Source organism: Elaeis guineensis, chromosome 1, assembly GCF_000442705.2.
Source record: "Elaeis guineensis isolate ETL-2024a chromosome 1, EG11, whole genome shotgun sequence".
In the NCBI taxonomy this organism is placed as follows: domain Eukaryota; kingdom Viridiplantae; phylum Streptophyta; class Magnoliopsida; order Arecales; family Arecaceae; genus Elaeis; species Elaeis guineensis.
The window spans coordinates 29155042-29177429 of record NC_025993.2 but is presented as its reverse complement, the minus strand read 5'-3'; the positions used below and the strand labels follow the sequence as shown (position 1 = coordinate 29177429).

Here is a 22388-nt window from a genome sequence, read left to right as displayed (position 1 = left end):
AGACGTGAAATTGCTGGAATACATCGAGTACTTCATCTTTTGTTTTCAAAGCATATGCTCAAATTTTTTGAGAGTGATCATCAATAAAAGTCACAAGACCTAATGCACCAGTTTTTCTTTTAGAGGAATTCTAAAAAGAAACTCAGGTTTTCTTACCTATTAGGTAACTTTCATATGTCTTCAATTCAGAACCATCAATAGGAATAGTACTCTTCTTGGTCAAAATTGATATCCTCTTTTGGCTCATATGTCCCAGCCGCGGATGTCCTAATTCTGAAGTAGAAGGTTCTTTCGCCGCGTTTACCTCTCCTTTATCAAGCTTGGCTTGCATGAAATAAAGAGAGCCTTGCTTGATACCTTTAGCTGCTATTTGTGATTTCTTGGTTAGCTTCCACTTGTTATCTCTAAACACATTATAGTAGCTCTCCTTATCTAATACTCCTGTTGACAACAGGTTCAGATGAATATCTAATATATATTGAATATTCTTTAACACTAGCTTATACCCTAAGCTTGTGATCAGCACAATATCTCTGATGCTAATGATTTTTGATTCTCCATCGTTCTCCATCTTTACCATCCTAAAATCATCAAAATGATAAGACGAAAATAATTCTTGTCTCGCTGTAACATGATACGAAGTAGCCGAATCAATTATCCAGATAGAGTCTTAGCCAGTAGTACCTGTAAGACCATCGTCTGTTGTGCCATAAACAATAATCACCTCTCCACCTGAAGCTATTACTGTCATCTCATTGTCCAAACTGAAATCACCGCCTGATTTGTTCTTTAGCTTCTTATTCTTCAATAACCCACAATCTTTCTTAAAATGATCCTATTTGCCACAGTTGTAACATCTATCACTTCGGGACTTAGATCTCCCTCGTGATTTAGTGCGACTATCATCCAAGTTAGATTGAGAGTCCCTGTGCTTGCTTCTTCTCTTTCTTTCCATGATGAGGGTTTCATCATGGCTCGAATCCCCTTGCTCCTTCCTTCTGGCTTCCTTATTAAGCATACAGTTTTTCACTATCACTAAGGCTATCGAACCCTCCGATGAAGAATTGCTTAGAGACACCATCAAAATTTTCCAACTATCGGGCAAGGAACTCAACAATAGTAGGGCCTAAAGCTCCTCATCTAATGCCATCTTCATCACGGTGAGCTAGTTCACCACGTTCTGAAAGTTGCTTGGATGCTCCATCACAGAAGTCTCCTTATATTTTATGTTTACTAGTTTGCAAATTATGAATGCCTTGTTTTGTGCCTCTTTCTCTCGTACAAGCTTTTCAGTTTCAGCCAGAGGCTATGGGCATTAACCTCCATTGAAATAGTGGAAGATGCTATCATTAATCTACTACTGGATGAGCTCAATGGTTTTGCAATTCAACTTCTCCCATTCTTTATCTGACATCTTATCGGTCTGAGCAATAACTTCCTCGATTGGATTGTAAAGATCTTTATAGTAAAGGAGATCTTCCATGCGAGACGTCCAAATTAAGTAATTGGTTGATATCAGCTTGATGATAGTATTCGTCGAATATTGGTTCTCTATTTGTTAGTGTCTCAACTTTTTCTTCAGTACTCTGGATTCAGAAAATCAGGCTCTAATACTATTTGTTAGAATTTGAGTACTCTAAAAGAATAAATAGATAGAATAAAAATCTATGCTAATAATAATATCAAAAGCTTAGAGAAATCACACTAATCGTAAGAACACTAGAATTTTTTCATAGTTCGGCTGAAATCTACGTCCACATAAGAATCAGAGTAAGAAGGGGCTAACACTATAATAATAGTTTGGAGTACAAAAAAAAACTTCTCTGACACCATATTGCAAATACCACTTCTGATACAAGAAAGAAGAAATTAAAAGATTAAACAAATCTCTAGAAGAATCCTTCTCAATAGAATAACTTTAATCCAAGATTGAGCGAACTTCTTCAATTGATATTCTCCAATCCTTTTTTTTTGAATTGCTATAATTGATATTACCCATCGTATAGCTGCTCCTTACACACATGAGCAATAAAGGGCTGTCGAATGCCATCACCATCATATTACGGAGATCGGCCTCTCTCTTCTTACTCATAGGTCTATACCTATGTTGTACTGGCATTATGCCTTTAAAAAGGCTATCTTTCTCATTAATAGGATGCCATCCAAAGAAACTAGTGATGTATCCCCCCTTTGAACTCGTTTACAACAAACTACTATCTTATACTTTCCTATGAATTTTTGGATGTCTATACTATCCCTATCTTCGTCTTTATAATCATCATAAAATGGAGTATCAGTCTTAACCATATATATTTTTCGGCTACAGTTCCTCTCACAGTGCCAATCCATGTCTCAATTTGATAGTAATTCGTATATATATCGCTAGGCATGTTCACTTTGATGAATCTATCTTTCCTTTTCAATCTCACTCCCTATTGAATCTTTCACCGCATCCATCTCCCCCTTGGGGCGTTACATCTCTTCAGCCTTTACAAAAGGCCACCCCACCACTAGCGTCCGTCTCTCCACCAATTCTTTATTTTTCTTTACCGATAGTATCTCCTCCCTCTGACATTAATGACTCTGCACCTGTTCGAACCAGATTATTGACTAACTTCTATTGCAACCTTTTATCAGCAACATCCTCCCTTCCAACACCTTCCTCAATAACTGATTCCCAACTAGACATGCCCTCCTCTAACCTACCTACTCAACCCACTCGTACCCATCCCATGGTATTTTGATCCTGTCCAAACCAGCCATCCGCCCTCACCACCATTATCCTCACCAAGGAACCTACTTGTTTTACACAGGCACCAAAATATCCTGAGTGGTATACTGCAATGACTGAAAAATTTAATACTCTAGTTTGTAACGGTACGTGGTCTCTCGTACCATGTTCATCTCACCAACAAAATTTGGTTGCGTGTAAATGGGTGTATAGAATCAAGCGAAAGGTTGATGGCTCTCTCGAGCACTACAAAGCGCACTTAGTGGCTAAAGGGTTCCACCAATAACTTGGACTCAACTATAACGAGATATTCAGTCCGGTTATCAAGCCTACTATAATTCGGGTTGTTCTAAGTCTTGCAATCTCTCAGGATTGGTCCATCCGATAATTAGATATTTACAATATATTTCTATATGACAACTTGATAGAGAAAGTCTACATGTCCCAACCATCAGGTTTTGAAGACCGTGACCATCCAAATTATGTCTATCATCTTCATAAATCTCTATATGGATTAAAACAAGCACCCCTTGCCTAGTTTCATCATCTCTCCCAGTTTCTTCTTGGACTGGGGTTTGTTGCCAGTAAGACTGATCCTTCACTATTTTATTTTGAGAACGATCTCACATGTGATCTATATGCTCATCTATGTTGATGATATTTTGGTAATCAATAGTGACTCCAATCAAGTCTTTCTACTCCTTCGTCAACTGGCTATGGAATTCTCCATTAAGGATCTTGGTGATCTCTATTTTTTTTAGGAAGTGTAGCTATTCAAAACTCTACCAATTTGTTTTATCTCAAATCTGCTACATTAGAGATCTGCTTTCCAAGGCAGGCATGGTTGACTATAAACCTGTTCAGACCCCAATGGCTACACTACAGGTTTCTAATTTAGATGCTCCCCATCCGGACTACACACAGTATCGTTGAGCTCTTCAGTATGTCACTTTGACACGCCTTGACATTTCTTTTACGGTGAATAAAGTATGTTAGTTTATGTAGTCTCCTAGTACTGATCACTGGGTTATGGTCCAACGAATCTTACAGTACCTTAAAGCAACAGCTATCATGGGTTACAGATTAGCCGGTCGACCTTTCACTCTCTCCAAGTCTTTCTGATGCAGATTGGGCAGGTAGTGGGACTGATCGACACTCCACTGGGGGTTATATAATTTTTCTCGATCCCAACCTCATTTCTTGGGTATCTCGCAAATAGAAGATAGTTGCTCTTTCTTCGACAGAATTTGAATACAAAGTCTTAGTTGATGCATTAGCTGAACTAATCTAGCTCGAGTCTTTGTTTCAGGAGCTTGGCCATCATTTACATAGCCCCCTAATTCTATGGTGTGACAATATTGGGGCCACTTATCTCTTGGCTAATTCTATTTTTCATGCTTGTACGAAATATGTCGAGATTGATTTCTATTTTGTTCATGAATGTGTTGCACGATGTCAATTATTTGTTCAGTTCATTTTCACCCAAGATTAGCTTGCCGATATTCTCACCAAGTCTTTGGATACTTCACATTTCAGATTCTTACGGGACAAGTTGAAGATTTGTAGTCACGAATCTCCAACTCGAGGGGATGTGTCAACACACAAATCATCTTCTATATTTGGTTCATCTATATTTGGTCTCTTATCAATGCATAGCTCAAATCATATATTTGGTCTCTCTCTATTTAGTATAAAATTTGAAATGTTTCTCTTGTAATAGCTGGCCTCCTTGCTTAATATGAAATTTGAAATCTTGTCATAACTGGCCTAGACTACAATGGCATGTAATTTGAATTTTTATCATAGCTAGCCTAAATTACGATAGTTTGTAATTTGAATTCTTATAATAGCTGATCTTGCAACTGAAATCTATATATTCCTATCAGAAAATAATAAAATAATAAAAAAAAAAATTATCTTTATCAACCATCACCTCTTCTGGGCTTTTCATATTTTTATTGTTCACGTCGAGGCCTCCTTTTATGGGCCAAAAATTAGATTCCGCCGCGGACTCTTTTTCCGCGCACAAGAAGGCTTCCGCACGTCACAACATTTCGCGCGCTCCCAAAGTCTTTCACGCAAACTGGTTTCCGTGGTCCCTTTTTGTTTTCATTTTAAGTGATGGATCCCATTGAGGAGGGACCACAGCAACAGTTCCCAAATCTATATCCCCACTAGACGATTTATTTTTTGTTTTTTTTTCTAAGCTATTTACGATGGGTTTCATCTATTCCCAGTTTGCAATTCAAACTCTATAAAGCCACTTCATTTGTGAAGCTCCACGCATGCAGTGTGTGATCCTTGTCCACAATTGCATTATATATCCGATATTATCCAACATCTCCGTAGTTCACTTCGTTTTTAATTACTACTGATTGAGAAACAATAATAGAAGCACACCACTTAGGCCAAAGCATATCATTAGCATGTATTAGTACAAAAATGTTTTGATCAAATAAATAAGGGAAGTCTACATACAAGATTCCAGGAAAGAAGGAAAATCTAATATACAAACTTATAGAGAGATCGATATTTCCCAGCGAAATCTATATTTTTAAGAAGTTATACAGAAACTGCACCCCAAGATCGGAACCTGGAATGCGAAAAGCGGTGCTTACAGGCCGGCAAGCTAAATCCAATTGGCTTACACGCGAATTGTATATAAGTTCTACATGCAGGTAATTTGTGCTACATTTTTTTTTTTTTTTTTTGATGAAAATACATGCAGTAGCATTTCACTCCCCGTTTCCCCCTGCACCCGTGTCTGTGACGAAGGACCAACGAGTTCCGCAGCTATAGACCGAGCAGAAGGCCTGCACGCACGTCAAAAACAGCAGCAGAATGGCAGCCAGAAGCGTAAGGATCTGCCATGACCCAAACACATAGGTTTTCATGAACTTCCGGCTCTTAACACTCCACCGACTGTTATAAAACTTGTTCACATCCACCAACACTTTGTCTATGAAGGCCACTTTCGTCAACCTCACTGATTTGCTCATCCCATTCCAAAGATTTGCCACCTCCTCGTCGTTCTTCATCCGGTTCAAGATGATCCCCTTTTGCCTTAACAGCTTCACATCCTCCTCGGTGTCGACAATCCCATTGATCAACTCAGTGTATCGAGTGAAAACCATCGGCCCTGACTCCACCGACGTCTCATATGCTACAAGATTCCTCAACAGAACCTCAGTGTTGACGTCCAAACTCACAGTAGGGAGATGAAGAGTGGCGGTTTTCACATCGAACGCGATCGTCGTCAAGTCCCCTCTGGTTGGTGAGAACTTGACACCAGCCTTTGTGAGCTCGGTCACTGAAGGGATCATGATCTCTTCGACCAAAGGTGGTTTGTTACCAGATTCTTCGTCTTCGGATTTTTCATCTCTATTGAAGAGCAGATTTACGATGGGAGCGGCCAAGATCGAGATCCCCGGGAGATGGGAGATGATCTTCCAAGGAACCTTCACTAAGAACACTAAGGGTTTTTTAATGAGAACATTCAAGATTTTTAAACCTGAGGCAGAACTCCAAACTGAATTAAAGAGGTTCTTCACATAGCTAGGATCTTCTGGGGGCGTCTCCTCATTTGACTTGGGGACATCGAGATGGTGTTCGATTTCATTGGTTTCGCTTCCTTCCCTGACCTTCGGAACGATGACAAAGTAGAGCAGTTGCAACAAGTGTGCGTACCTTTTAGTGTCGATGCTTGACAAGTTATCCATCACCTTAAATGGACAAACCTCCTTCACAAAGCCTATCAGCATCGTGGAGAGTTCATTGTCGGCAATTTGGTTTGAGGTCCTTTGAAATCGCAGGATCTTTCTCACTAGATGGAGAGGGATCTGGTTCTCAAGCATCACGATGTCCCTAAGGATAGAATTATAAACCAACTTCATCCTTGCAGCATCCACCATGTGGGACATTGATGGCACCTTCCTGAAGGGCTTTCTCTCTGCATCGGAGTAGTTGCGAAGGAACTCGAGCAAGAAGGATCCATCAATAACCATCATCCATGCTAGAGTCTCCCCACTCAAATCAAGGTGCCTAAACAACATTACAAACACAAAGATCAGCATAGTAAGTACCCAAAAATGGCAGGTATAAAATAGCAGGTACTAGAATAAAGTAAATAGCTAGAAAGTCTATAAATAGAATAAATACATAGAAGAGACAAGGAGACCTATGGTAGTGGGATCTAATCTTGTGTTCTCTTCCCGTGAAGTGTTCGACAGCTTGTTCGAGTTTGAGGTTTTGGAGCTGCTTCTGTGTCCTCTTGGCCGTGGCGAGCTTGTAGCGCTCCATCTCATAGAGCTGGGGGTGCCAATGGTGGTACGGTCCGAGTGCAAAGAGCTGGGGGACGTAGGCTTCAGGCTTGGTGGAGAGTAATGTCTTGGGGACGCTAAAGACCGAGACAGGGATTCGGACACCCTCTTCGGCCTCCTCTTCAAAGGTATTACGAATTTGGATCACCCATCTTCGCTCATCAAAGAGGAGAGAATCGTTGGAGGAGGTTATTGAGGAATCCTGAGAACCCATATTCCTCCGACAAAAGAATCTCTCCTCAGAACGCTAGTGCTTCAGCAACTATCTGGTTGCGTTTATTGGATGGGCGGGTTGGAGGGATACTTAAAGGCCCAAAATATTATAAGGAAGAATTAACAATGCACGGGCACCCGCGGGGACCATCGCAATGCTCCTGTACAGCTACTATAAATATTTTAATATATATTTTCAGGGTGGTTTTCCCCCTCCCTTTACATCAAAAAAAATTTGTTATCAGGAAGTGTTGTGGGGCTCAGGTTTGCTAGGCTTCTGGTCATGGACTTGGAAAGGGGTTTCATTTCAATTTTTTTTCTAAACGCAAATCCTCGACGATCGTCACCAGAATTCTGGATTCGCTTCATGTAGATCTGTTTATCCAGATCTACTCCCAATCAATATTGAATATTTAGTTCTATGCATAATCCTATTTAATCTTATAGTATAGCATTCATATTTTTTTTTTAACGAAAATAGATGATGCTCGTGACTTTATTTTCTATCTATTAAATAATATTTTGAAGTTTATGATTGTTTTACTTGACCATCCCACTAATTCTATATTTATATCCATATTTTTAATATTTTCTATATTTATATTTATGTTTAAAATATATCTATATTTATATCTTTATTTTCTGTGTCTGGTATGTTTCTGTAGATGCTTAAACTAATATGAGTATAAAGTTTTCCATCTGAATAATATTTTATCTGAAATTAAAAATTATAAATCAACATGAATTTCGATATATTGATGTCTAATCTGTATTCGAACCATTTTCAATTTTACGATTTACTCTTATTGATATGTCTCCATCTTATTGGTGAGAGTCGATACATGTCAATTATTTTTGACAGCAACTCTTGGAGGCATATGAACACATTATTAGCTCTCTTGGGCCCAAATGAGAGATCAGTTCAGAGTCGACAACGTGGTCCTACCATTTTGCTGGATCCACACAAAGCGGCAGTATGTGGCGCAAATTTCCTTTTTGCCTTATTTTTTCCGTAATTTTTCTCTTAGTTTCTGGGAAAAAAGTTATCTCTTCTTTAAATATCACGCACCATATTTTCCCTTTCGTGGTCCTACAGGAACACAATCAAATTAATTATTCTAATATGCAATCGACCTCGTCCACCACATGTGAATCAGGACCGGGAATAAAAGCTTCTTAATGCTTCGGATGCTGATGTCCAAGTACACGAGATTCACGTTTGCGTACATACGGACAACCGAAGTTGTTGATTTGAAGGGCCAACAAATTTATTAGATAAAAGGACATAAATACAAGAGTCAAGAAATTCATATATAAATTTTAAATATTTACAATGGATTGCATGTATAAAGATTCTATGTTATTGTATTAATAAAACTTATTTATAAGCGCGGAAGAGAGCCAAGGAATTTTCATACATCACTTAGTTAATTTCTTCACTTATTGAAGTTGTCTATTGAAACTAGCCAAGATTAATCATAATTAAATTCTAAATTGCTTGATTTGGTGTTTATTAGTTTGTCTAAGTTGAGTCACGATCGATGAACCATCGAGTAGAGCTGGCAAAATATGATCCGATCCATATTCGATCTGTCATAAACAGATTTGGATTTAGGCTAAATGAGTTTGGATCATAAACAGGTCAATCCGTTTAACCCGTTTAATAAGTGGATCGGATTTGGATTTTAGATATCTGATCCGTTTAACCTGTTTAATCCGTTTAATATTTAGGTCAGGTTGAGTCAGATAATCCATTTAACCTGTTTAATCTATTTCTGATCCATTTAATCCGATCTGTTTAACCTATTTAAGACTCGTTTAACCTGTTTAAAACTTGTTTAACCTGTTTCTAACCTATTTAACCCGACTTGTTTAATCTGTTTAACTTATTTAACTTAATTTGATCTATTTAATAAATGGATTAAATAGATCGGATCGGATTATCTGTTTAATAAATAGGTCGGGTTCAGATTTGAATTTTTGATCTGTTTAATAAATAGATCGAATTTGGATTGATGATTTTCTGATCCGATCTATTTATGATCCAATCGGATGCGATTGCCACTCCTATCATCGTGGCCTCATGGCTGTTTGCCTCCATTTTGTTGAAACGAGAACTTCAAATGAATCAGGATCGATTCAGGTCTCCTTGCCTTTCCCGATTATAGCATTCGGTTCTACAAAAAATTCTATCAATGGACTCACGTGAGGTCAAAATTTGCCCCAATTTTGATTATATATTGTCCAGTTCCAATACGCAAGGTAATCATCTTTACGTTGATAGATCTCTTTCTCTGAAACATGTTCCATTTAACCAATTGTAGCTGTTGGATCCAAAACTGGCCAAGCATGAAAGTTGCAAACCCGGTTGTGTTCAGATTGATTCGGGTTCATATTCCGTTTTCAGTGCTCCACCATTTCTTAGATACATAGTTAATTTCAATGCACTTATTAAGGAGGAGAAGCCATCAACATCAAATAGCTGTCCCTTTGATTCTTGCAAACGGTGGTCCAAATTATAATCCAACTCCTCCAGAGACCACCCAAGACAGAGTAGACGTGGCCTGCACTAGAAGTAAATTATCTGCAGTAAGGAAATAAAGTAACTGAACTAGTCTTAACTCCATCTGATGAACTAGTCCATAGGCCAATTCCAGGTTATCTATTTCTTTTAAAGTTTAATTACAACCACATGAAACCATTTTACAACTCATATGGCAATTCCTTTCCCTTTCCATGCCAGAAAGATTCCAGCAAAATGAGGATTGCCAAAGCTGATATTTTCTTTGACTGAGTCCATCATGCTGAGCCGTGCTTGTGATTTTGGCTTGGCCCAACGTCACAATCGAGGCTAGAGTTCAGCCTGTCTGGTAGATTTAGGAAAGCTTTTACTTTTTGAACATAAAATTTGACTAACTGCTGATGTAAACATGAAGCTTTGACATGGAGTTAAACATTATGAAGCAGCTAGGCTTTCATTCCTAAGTTGCTAAATGTGAAAGGTTTGTGCTTGAAAATGTTGGGGTTGTGAGTGGCCTCGTGCATGGTCCCCCCATGAGCGTGACCTCATCACCTTTAACGGGAACGTATACATTGTGTGATAATGTACGTGTGGCTGACAAAAGTAGAAGCCAACCCTTTGTGGCATCTTGGTTAAAATGGTCTAAGCAAACTATATATCCATTGTTATGCACTGTGGACGTGGAAACAGTTGCATGTGAAATACCCCGTCACACGTTGCTGATCTCACCCTATTAATTAAAATGAAACTAAAGGAATTAGAAGAAAGACAAAGTAGGTTACAGAAGTTGTCAAGGTGAAGATTCTTATAGATCTTTGAAAGCGCCCTCCCAACCCATGCAGGCTCTATGTTCGCATACGAACAATAGAGCACCAACTACTGTTCTCATTTACAAAAGAAAAAAATTAATGAAAATATAAATTATTAAGTTATGCATATACTTATCAGGGCTTTCCCAAAAAAAAAGAAAAAATTAACTATTTAGTTGCTATTTTGTTGCAATAGCTATTTACAATAGAAATAACAGTTAGATGGCTTACATTCTTATTGTTTATCTCAATGGAAAAAAAAAAAAGTTTAAATGTGCTTGTCAGCTCCTTTTTTTTTTTTTTTAAATTTGAGCAAGCATAATATATTGTTATTGTCTGTTATTATGGTAAATAATAACTATTTTGATAGTCAATATTCATTAAAAAGAAAAATTGGACTAGGTTGAACTGCAGTAAGAGTTTCTATTTTTATTAATGGAAAGCGTGTCTTTTAAATCCCCACGACATGCTATGCTTTACAATTTGAACTTTGATGCGATACATTGGAAGAATTGGGGGCTTTAATCTTGTTTTATCTCAATAGAGTTGGATAAAGCGACAACCCCTTTATGATTCCAACTTTGATGAGATATAACATGGTTAATGCCCTTGATTCTTACGTTATATCTCATCATAATTTGAATCATATGGTGATATGTGTCATGTGATTGTGTGCTATGAAGACATAAATTTTCACTCTGCAAAGAATCTGAACTACACTGCAATAAAAGAGAGAATGGTTGTCAAGAGGTTCAAGATTGGATACAAGGGCTATTAAACCTTTGGTATTTAGGTTTCACTTCTTTAAGGTTGGAATGGGATGATATCACTGTGGTTACCACTATATATATACCATGTTAGAACCAAAGCCAGCCTCAGATTGTGACATTCTAGCTTGAGCCAAGCTTGTCTTCATTTCAGAATTAGTTTACTCTATCATATTAGCCAGTGCGCATGCTGCCCAAGTTTACCCCAATGTAGGCTGATGTTAGACCTAATCTGAGCTCACTAAGAATGAGGATAAGCCCTTTTGGATTCCCGTTAATTTATCCATTATTCAATATATATGCTAAATGGTTTGGAAGAACCTGGTAGTGTAAAGGAAGACATCTTTCTTAAGTAGGTAATTTTAGTTCCTAAAATTACAAAAATAATAGAAGACAAGTAATCTCCTTTCATACGGAATCTATATCTAATCCAAGTAGCCAAATGACCCTTATGCTATATATACAATTTGCCTTCTTTTAATGTCCAAGATAGACATTAAAAAAATGAATGGATATAAAAAGAAAGAACAATAATTGAATTTTTGATCAATTGATCAAAATTTTGCTTATATTATAAGATTTCTCGTAAGATTTTCTTAGGACATTCTTTTTTGTCTTTCCTCTGTAAGGGGAGACTATCTATGATAGAGCACTACATAATCATCCAAATTTTATTGAAATGAAGCTAAAATATAGAAAAAAAGTTCTCAAAGAACATACGAAGATAAGAACCAAAATAGAAAAAAATGAAAATACTACTTGAGTAAATTAAGAGCAGAATGTTACTGCTAGAAGAAGATAGGGGTAGGAAGATCGTACTAGAAGACCAATAAATATAGAAAAGAAACTAGGCTGATTTTGCCCCATCATTCTCCATTTCTCTATCATTGTACACTGAAATGAAAGAGATGGTTTGATCTTATCTCAAAGAAAGAAAAGTATTACATAGGTAGCCAATGTAGACGTTATAGAAATAATCAAGCCATAGTAAAGATTCTTATTAATATTTCAAAACTCCCTCCCTACCCATGCACTAGGGAGAGACCATAGAGCTCCAACTTTTCTTATTTACAAAAGAGAAAAACTAAAGAAAATATAAATTATTAGGTTATGCATATCCTTACTAGAGCTTTCCAAAAAAAAAAAAACTATTTAGTTGCTATCTTATTGCAATGGGTATTGTATAATAGAAATAAAAATTACTTAGATAGCTTACATTCTTATTGTTTATCTCAATGGAAAAAAAAAATTAAGCTTAAATGTGTGGATCAGCCGAGCAACAAAATATATTGTTATTGTCTATTATTGAATAAATAATAACTATTTTGATAGTCAATTTTTCATTGAAAATAAATTCAGGCTAGGTTGAATTGGACAAATACGGATTATTATTTTTTTAATGGACAACATGTGGTTTAGATCCCCATGACATGTTATGCTTTATGATTTGAACTTTGATGAGATACAACGGAAAAATCAAAGGCTTTAATCCTATTATATCGAATTAGAGTTGGATAAAGGGGTAACCCCTTTATTATTCCAACTTTGGTGAGATTTAAAGCCCTTGATTCTTTCATTATATCTCATCATAATTTAAATCATATAGCTACATGTGTCATGTTTGTGTACCATGGAAATATAAATTTTTCCACTCCACAAAGAACCTAAACTATATTGCAACAAAAAAAAAAGTTTTTGAAAGAATTCAAGATTGGATACAAGGGCTATTGAAATTTTGGTGCTTGCTAAATAGCAGGACTACTAATCACTCCAAGCCTAGGTTATACTTCTTTAAGGTTAGAATGGGATAATGTATTAGCCATGCTAGAGTTGACATTTGTGTCACATTGCGACATTCTAGCTTGAGTGAAGCTTGTTTTGATATCAAAATTATTTTGGTCTCTCAGACTGGCCAACCCTATTTAAGTTTAGCATGACGCATGTTGATATTGGCTCTAATCTAAGCTCACCAAGAATGAGGATAAGTCCCTTTGGATGCCAAGTTACTTTATCCAATATACAATATATATGATAAATGGTTGGAAGAACTTAGTAGTGTAGAGGATGACCTCTTTCTTAATAGGATAATTTTAGTTACTAAACTTATAAAAAAAATAAGAATACCAGAGATTACCTTTCAAAAGGAATCTAGTATATCTAATCCAATAGATACTCGAGCAGCCAAATGACCCTTCTATCATATATATATATATACAATTTGCCTTCAATTCTTTTTATGTCCAAGATAGAGGCTAAAAAAATGAATGGATATAAAAAGAAAGAATGATAATTGAATTGTTGATCAATTGATCAAAACTTTTGCCTATATATATATAATAAGAATTCTTGTGAGATGTTCTTAAGGTGTTCTTCCTTTTTTTTCTTTCCTAAGTAAGTGGAGACTATATGTGATAGAGCACCACATAATTATCCAAATTTTATGGAAATAAAGCTAAAATATAGAAAGAGAGTTCTCAAAGAATGGGCAAAGGGAAGAACAAAAAATAGAAGAGAAAGTAAATATTATTTGAGTAAAGAGCAGAATATCACTATTAAAAGAAGATAAGGATAGGAGGATCGAATTAGAAGTCCAATAAATCTAGAAAAGAAACTAGGTTGATTTTATCCCATCATTCTCCATTTCCCCATCATTGCCCACATTAAAATGAAAGAGATGGTTCACTCTTATTTCAAAAAAAGAAAAATAATAAGGAGATAGCCAAAGTAGGTTATAGAAATAATCAAGCTATGGTCAAGATTCTTATTAATTTTGAGAGCTCCCTCCCAACCCATGCTTTGATGATGGAGCTCCAATTATTCTTATTTACAAAAGACAAAAGCTAAAGAAAAGATAAATTATTATGTTATGCATATCCTTATCAGGGCTTTTCAATAAAATCTACAGTTTATTTGCTATTTTATTATAGTAGCTATTGTATAACAGAAACAAAAATTAGATAGCTTACATTCTCATCGCTTATTTCAATAGAAAAACAAATTTAACCTTGGATATGCATGTCAGCTCCTATTTTTATTATGTTTGAGCAAAAAGATATATTGTTATTATTTGTTGTTATGGTAAATAATAACTATTTTGACAGTCAATGATATTTCATTATAAATAAATTTAGACCTGGTTGAATTGGGTAAATAAGGGTTATTGTTTTTTTTTTTCAATGTAAGGGATGTGGTTTAGATCCTCACATGATATATTATGCTTTATAATTCGAGCTTTGATGGAGTACAATGGAATAATCAAGGGCTTTAGCCCTGTTATATCCTATCAGAGTTGGATAAAGGGTAATCCCTTTATGATTTCAGCTTTGATAAGATATAACAAGGTTAAAATCTATTTTTTCCATTATATTGCATCATAATTTGAATCATGCAGTGATACATATCATGTGATTGTATGATGTAGAAATATAAATTTTCACTCTACAAAGAACCTAAACCACACAGCAACATAAAAAATTGGTTCTAGAGAGGATTCATTACCGGATACAAGAGCTATTGAAATATTTATATTTGCTAAACAATAGGAGCATTATTTACCCCAAGCCTAATTTTTATTTCTTTAAGATTGGAATGGGATGGTATATACCATGCCAGAACTGAAGCTAGCCACTAGTAGCGACATTCTAGCCCAAGCCAAGCATACCTTAATCTCCAAATTATTTTGCTATCTGAAACCAACCAACCTGGCCAGCCCAAGTATAGCTTGATACAGGCTGATATGAGGCCTAATATTGCAACCTGAATGTGAGCTCACTAAGAATAAGGATAGGCCCCTTTGGATGCCTGGTTACTTTATCTAATATATAGTGCCTATCATAAATTGGTGGAAGAACTTAGTGGTGAAGAGGAAGACCTTCTTCCTAAGAGGGTCATTTTGGTTCCTAAAATTATAAAAAAATTAGAGTACTAGAAATGACTTTTCAAAAAGAATCTAGTATACCTAATCTAATAGATACACGAGCTGCTAAATGATCCTTTTGCCATATTTTAATGTACAAGATATTACAAAAATAAATGGACATAAAAAGAAAGAACAATAATTGAATTTTTGATCAATTGATCAAAATTTTTTATAGTATACAATGATATTTCTCATGAGATGTTCTTAGAACATTCTTTTTCTTCTCTTTTTTTTTTTCATTTGAAGTAAGAAGAGACTATGTATGTGTGATAGAGCACCACACAATCATCCTAATTTTATTAAAATAAAGATAAAATATAGAAAGAGGGTTCTTAAAGAATGTACCATGGCAAGAACCAAAAATAGAAGAGATAGTAAACTTCTACATGAGTAAATAATAAAACATCATTGTTAGAAGAAGATAAGGTAAGGAGGATCACACTAGAAGTCTAGTAAATCTAGAAAAGAAACTAATCCAAGCTTAAGTAAAAGTTTTTTATCTTTTTCTAGACTTTGATGAAGATGAGTAGTGCCTTGTGGCTACAAAAAATTGGCCTCTCATTAAAGAGATTTTAACTTTGTTATAGCTATAGCAGAATGAGAGGAGATTTTATGAAGAAAATTCTATGCATTTTTGTCATTTCAGAATGACAAAATGAAGGTAGCAACAATAAGCGTAAATATGGCTGGCTGCACATCTTTAGGAAAGTACTGTCACTTCTAATGAGAGCAAAATCTAGTAGGTGGAGGGGTCTCAAGCTGAGAGAAAAGACCATTTTAGATGGCTAGAGTAACTTCAATGAATGAATAAATGCTTCTTAGATTCAATGATCATCACAGACAATACAATAGCCTAAAGTTTTTCCAAATTTTCTAAAATGATTTTCTCTTATATTCAGCTTATTCAAGAGAGATAAGAATAGAAAATATTTAGTTTTTGAAGGAGTTTTGAGTTGCTACTAGGGGAAGTAATTTTCCATTTAAGCCCTTTAAAGTTTATGAAATTATAAGTAGATGAAGTAGAGAATAATCCTTCATTGTTTGCTTTCCAACATAGATTATGTAAGGCAGAGCTAGGCTGAAAATTAGTGAATAGAGATTGTAAATTATCTAATTTAGCCATGTTTGAGGAGTAAGGTGAGAAGAGCATCTAAGGTCCTAGCACTAAGACCTTGAGTAGTTGAAGAATGAAGCAACCTTCCCTAATTTAGAATGATAGGCTCAAAATAAATTTGGAATGGTTTCATTTATAGGAGAGCCATGATCTAATACTCTTTCTAGAGTAGAGTATCTAGATCATTTCCAACAATATATTTATATCCATTTCAAAATGAGGGTATGGAATAGATAATAACTTGCCATAAGTTCGAGCACCTTCTTTATACTTTCAATAAGGAGAGAGCATAACCTTTTTTAAGTAAATTGAATTATAATTAATAGCCTTCTCCAAGGCTTCGGTTCTTTTTTAAGGAACAACCAATCCTATTTATCAAGCAATGCGTGGTTGAAATCTTTGAGGTTTTCGATGCTAAGACCCCCTTGTTCTCTAGCCATACAAATGTTGTCCTGATTGATACGGCAAGAAATTCCTTAAGCATTATTAGAGCTCTTCCAAAGGATGGATCTTCTCCAAGATAATTTTTTGATAGCCAATGATAGAAGTTTGTAAAGGGACATATAAAAATTGGCAAAAAGCAAAGAACAATATTATAAGGGTAACCTAGCTCCCGAAAGAAAGAAAGTTTTCTTTGAAAGTTGAGGGCCAATCGATTAGACTTGGAGAGTTGATTGGGTTTTAGAGGTAGGTCGAAATAAGACAAGGGGGAGGATGCCACCATTGCCTAAGAAGGCCATCGAGCTCTTTTGAAAGCTGATGGATAGACCTGAAACTAATTCAATAGCAAAGAACTATCTTAAGGATAGAAATATTTCTCTTCTTCTCTAGAATGTATAACAAAGATAAGCATGTCATCAACACTATTTTCCAAAAGTGGCAATCCAAGAGGGGGGTGGATTGGATTTCTTAAAAATTAATTGAAAAACTTATGCCCAAAAATAATTTAAGAGAGTTTGTGGAGTGTTTAACAAAAAATAAAGAGTAAACATAGATGCATAATTACAAACTCACAAGGATTTATAGTCATTCAATGCTCAACTCAACACCTATATCACTTTCCAAATCAACCTACTTGAAAATTCTAGCTATAATCCTTCAAGATTATAATTCGATTATTTTCATAGGCTCATAATCCAATTCAGTTGATTTTTTCTGGCTCATCAACTAAAATCTTACAATTAATTATTTTCTTGGGATCATAATTAACTTAATTGAATTTTTCTGACTCACCAACCAAAATCTTGTAACATTCAACTTAAGGCTTAGACCAACCCCAAGTTTCATCCCTAAAGCAACTTATTACAATAACCAAAGAAAGATAAATAAAAATTTAAAGTTTAAAATAATAAAACTTATTAAGCTCTTGAAGAAGTCAAAGTGGTTGAGCTCTTGATTTGCTTTGACTTTTTCCTTGAATGTCTGAGAGAGGATTGACGAAGACTTCAATGCTTTTGCTCAAAAGTGGTTGGCTCAAATTGATGCACTCTTCTTCTCTTTTGAGTTGAATAATTGTAGAAAAGTCTAAATTAAAAGCTCCCTTAATTTCCTTCCACTTTCTCTCTTGAGTTCCACTGAAAGCTTGAAGAATAAAATCAATAAAATTAAAGACTTATTTCTCTATTTGAATTCTCTTCATTTATGATCAAAAAAATATCTATAATTAATGCTCTAATCATTAGAAGCTTGAAAATAGTCATTAAAAATAAGTTTTAGCCATTTGAAAAAAAATATGAAAAACTAACTATCAAAATTTTATGAGTCGGCTCATCCAAGCTCTTAATTGGCTAACCTAAAGCTCTGAGTCAGCTAAGTAAAATTTTTAAAATAGCTTAGAAATAGATATAAAATTTTTAACTTTCTATCTATTCTATCTGTCTAAGATTGGATTGGCTCAAATATCTTCTTAGTCGGCTAATTTTGTGACTTAGTCGGCTAACTGATTTTTTAGGTCAATTCAAAGAATTTATAAATTTATACTGCTTTCTATATTCTATTACCTTTGAGATTGAGTCAGCTATTTTATTTTTATGAGTCAGCTAAGCTCCAGTCTTAATTAGCTATGTTCTTTGCTTGATCGATTTATAAAAATTTTTAAAATCTTCGATCTTCTATCTTCATCCTGAGTTTGAGATTGAGTCGGCTATCCATATGCTTAAGTCAGTTAAGATAAAATCTTAGTCAGCTAAGGGAGTTCTTTTGAATTTCATCTCTTTCTATCTTTTTTTGAACTAAGATTAGATTGGTTAAGCTCCTTTCTTGATCAACTCAAAGATGTGCCAAGCATGCAAAAATTAATTTTAGGTAGCTTTCATTGTTCAAATATGTTCTAGGCTAGACTTGTCTTTTCAAACTTAATTTATAAATAGTTGAGCTTGTCAAGAAGTCTTTCTAGGCTAGACTTTTTTTTATCCAATATTTTTTATACCTAACTCAATTTCTTTGCTTCCAAACATAGATTTTTGATTTGGAAACATATATTTATTTAAATCTAAGAGGACTTCTTCTTGGATGAAATCAACTATTGAGCATTATAAGAAATCCTACAATTACTCTCAAAAGCATCATTAGTAATCATAATTTATACTTAAATCTTTTCGATATCATCAAAATTAATTCTTGGACTAACAATCTCTCCTTTTTGAATGATGACAAAATCTTGAGTACTACCCTTCAAGCACTAATGGATTTTGAAATTTTGATATAGTGTATTAAGTATTGATAAGATTTTTAATTAAGCTCTCTCTTTCTTATGTGAATAATGTAGCAATATTGAGATAATTTTGATCAAATCAAAATTTAATATTGCATCAAATTTTAACCAAACTCTCTCTTTCTTATGTAGAAAAGTAAAATTTTAAAATTTGCTTATTTCTTCAACTTTCTCCAATTTGACAATTATTCTCCAAATTTCTTTATTTTTTTCATTATTCTCTTCATTCTTCAACTCTTCAATCATTAATTTTCTTCCCCTTTTTGTCATAATTAAAAAGGGTCAATTTGATTCCTCTTGATTAAATGTTCCACCAATTTGGCCAATTAATCAAATATTGTACCAATGTTAAATAATTAGACAGTTATCTTATCATTCCAAATGGCATCCACTCATTCAGATGAGAAGGTAATCATCCAAACAAGAAAGTAATCATTCATAAAAGCATAGCATTGCATTGATACACTATAAGAAAATAGTGTTTTTGCGATCGATTTTGCGATCAAATTTTTTTGATCAAATTTATGACCAATCTTGCGATCGATTCTTGGATAAATATTAATATAGTGATCATTTTAAAATTGGTTGCAAAATCGATTGCCAAATTTTCTATCAAAAGGTGCACCAATACTTTGCAATAGATTTTGTGATCGATTTATTGAACATAAAAATAAATTTATAAAAAATAATTTTTTTCATACTTTTACAATCAAAAAATGGATTGTAACATATTTTAATTATTTATTTTTATTTTTAAATAATTTTGCAACTGATTTTTTGGTTGCCATAATATGTAATATGTTGCAATCAAAAAATTGATCACAAAGTTTTTAATTTTTAAATTATAAAAAAATTTTATGATCAACTTTTTGGTCATAAACTTTTTTAATAATTTGCAATCGATAAATTAATCACAAAAATTTTTAATTATTTTTTTTAATTTAAATACATTTATGATCGATTGTTTGGTTGTAAAATATAAAAAAAATTATGACCAAAAAATTAATCACAAAATTCTTGAATTATATTTTTAATCTATCAAAAATTGTATGATCAATTTTTTTGTTATAAATTTTTTTTAAAAGTTTACAACCGATAAATCGATCATAAAATATTTTAATTATTTTTTAATTTAAATATATTTATGATCAATTTTTTGATTATAAAATATTAAGAAATTTACGATCAAAAAATTAATCACAAAATTTTTGAATTATTTTTTTAATCTATAAATAAGTTTGTAACTAATTTTTTGGTTGTAAAATATTAAAAAATTTATGACTAAAAAATCAATCATAAAATATTTTAATTATTTTTTAATTTAAATATATTTACGATCAATTTTTGGATCATAAGATATTAAAAAAAATTGATCATAAATTTTTTGAATTATTTTTTAATCTATAAATAATTTATGATCAATTTTTTGGTTATAAAATATTAAAAAATTTATGATCAAAAAATTAATCATAAAATTTTTGAATTATATTTTTAATCTATAAAAAAATTTACAATCAATTTTTTAGTTGCAAATCTTTTATAAAAAATTACAACCAATATATTGATCATAAAATATTTTAATTATTTTTTAATTTAAATATATTTACAATCAATTTTTTAGTTGTAAAATATTAAAAAATTTACAATCAAAAAATTGATCGCCAAAATTTTTGAGTTATTTTTTTAATCTATAAATAAGTTTGTGATCAATTTTTTGATTATAATTTTTTTTTAATATTTTGAATCAAAAAATCAATCAAAAAATTGAATTTTAAAAAAAATTAATTGATGCTTTTATTTATTATAAATAAAATTAAATATTTAAAAATTTATAAAAATTTATTTTAAATTATATTATATTTAGAGACTAATTTAGTAACTGATAAATTAGTTTCTAAATGATCTTTTTTATAACCTCTCTTCTCCTCCCAACCCTAGAGACTGATTTAGCAAACTACCTCTTCTCCTCACCCCTTCCCCAGCCTACCAGCGATGGCCCCCTCTCCCCTCCTTGGTGACCACATTTCTCCCTCCCCTCCTCCCTCCCTTGCTGACTCCCTTTGGAACCTTCTTGATTGAGCCCTCCAGAGCTCCTCCCCTTCTCCTTCTCCTCCCCTTCTCCTTCCATCCAACATCCTCTCATTCATGATCGGAGAGGATGCTATTGTGGGTTCTAAACTCTCCTTATACCTCCATGAAAAATACCAACCGATTTTGCAAAAATAAAAATAATACCACCAAAAAATGCCACAAAAAATACCGCTGGCACTCTCAATACAAAAAAATAAAAATAAAATAATATAAAATAAAAATAAAAAAAAATAATATAAAATAAAAATTAGAGATTGATTTTGTAATCAATTTTATTTTAATAATTTTCAATGAATTTAGCAATCAATTTTGCAACTAATTTTGAAAATTAAAATATTATAAAAAATAAATTATGACTAATTTTATGATCGATTGTTTAAATAAAAAATATTTTAAAAACTTAGCAACCAATTATTTTGATCGATGAATCAGTTGTAAAGTAATTAATAATTTTTTATTTTTGATTGCTAAATCAATCATAATATTTTAATTATTTTTTTTTACTTTCGATCATAAAATCGATCATAAAATTTTACGATCGATAATATCGATGGTAAAATATTTGCAACCAAAACTTTTGCAACCGATTTGAGTTAGTTGTAAAATAAATTAGCAATCGATTTTTGTTATTTAGCAACCAATTTTGTGATTGCTAAAATTCTATTTTCTTGTAGTGATAGAGAAAAATTTGTACAGGATTTTCAAAAAGGCCTATCCTTTTACAAAAATAAATGGATAAGGAACAGACAATCATGACATAAATAAGTACATAATCATGCAATGCAATGGATAACTTAAGGATGGGTTCAATCAAGAGAAGGTGTAGGACCAAAGGATGGCAGGTTTTGAGAGTCCAATGGCCTTGAAGCATGAGCTTGCTCATCCAATGCTTTCCTGATTATAGTTCTCATTGGCCTCAGTAGCTTGTCATAAATCGTTTGAACTAACTCATCTATTTGATCTTCTGATAAATGAAATGTCTGAGAAGTAGGGTATGCAATCTAAGCAGGTTGAACCATAGAAGTACAATGTTCATATTGTTCTATTGGCTCAACTCTTTCTCTCTCTCTCTCTTTGCTTCATCTTTTTCTCTTTCTCCTCCTTTTCTAACCCAATGACCATCAGCCTTAATGTAGCCCATTCACCTTAGTGATTTGTCATTATAGGTATCAAAGTCTTGTGGCTTTCTTC

The 22388-nt window shown here is 33.6% G+C and overlaps 1 protein-coding gene across 1 annotated transcript; it reads right to left on the bottom strand.

Annotated features, from left to right (window-relative positions):
* Positions 1-5239: 5239 nt before the first annotated feature.
* Positions 5240-7399, bottom strand: LOC105032285 (putative UPF0481 protein At3g02645). Its single transcript, XM_010906693.4, has 2 exons — positions 6909-7399; positions 5240-6772 (listed from the first exon to the last, which is right to left on the bottom strand). Exons 1-2 carry the CDS (start codon positions 7262-7264, stop codon positions 5467-5469), a joined length of 1662 nt encoding a protein of 553 aa, XP_010904995.1. The 5' UTR covers positions 7265-7399; the 3' UTR covers positions 5240-5466.
* Positions 7400-22388: the final 14989 nt, after the last annotated feature.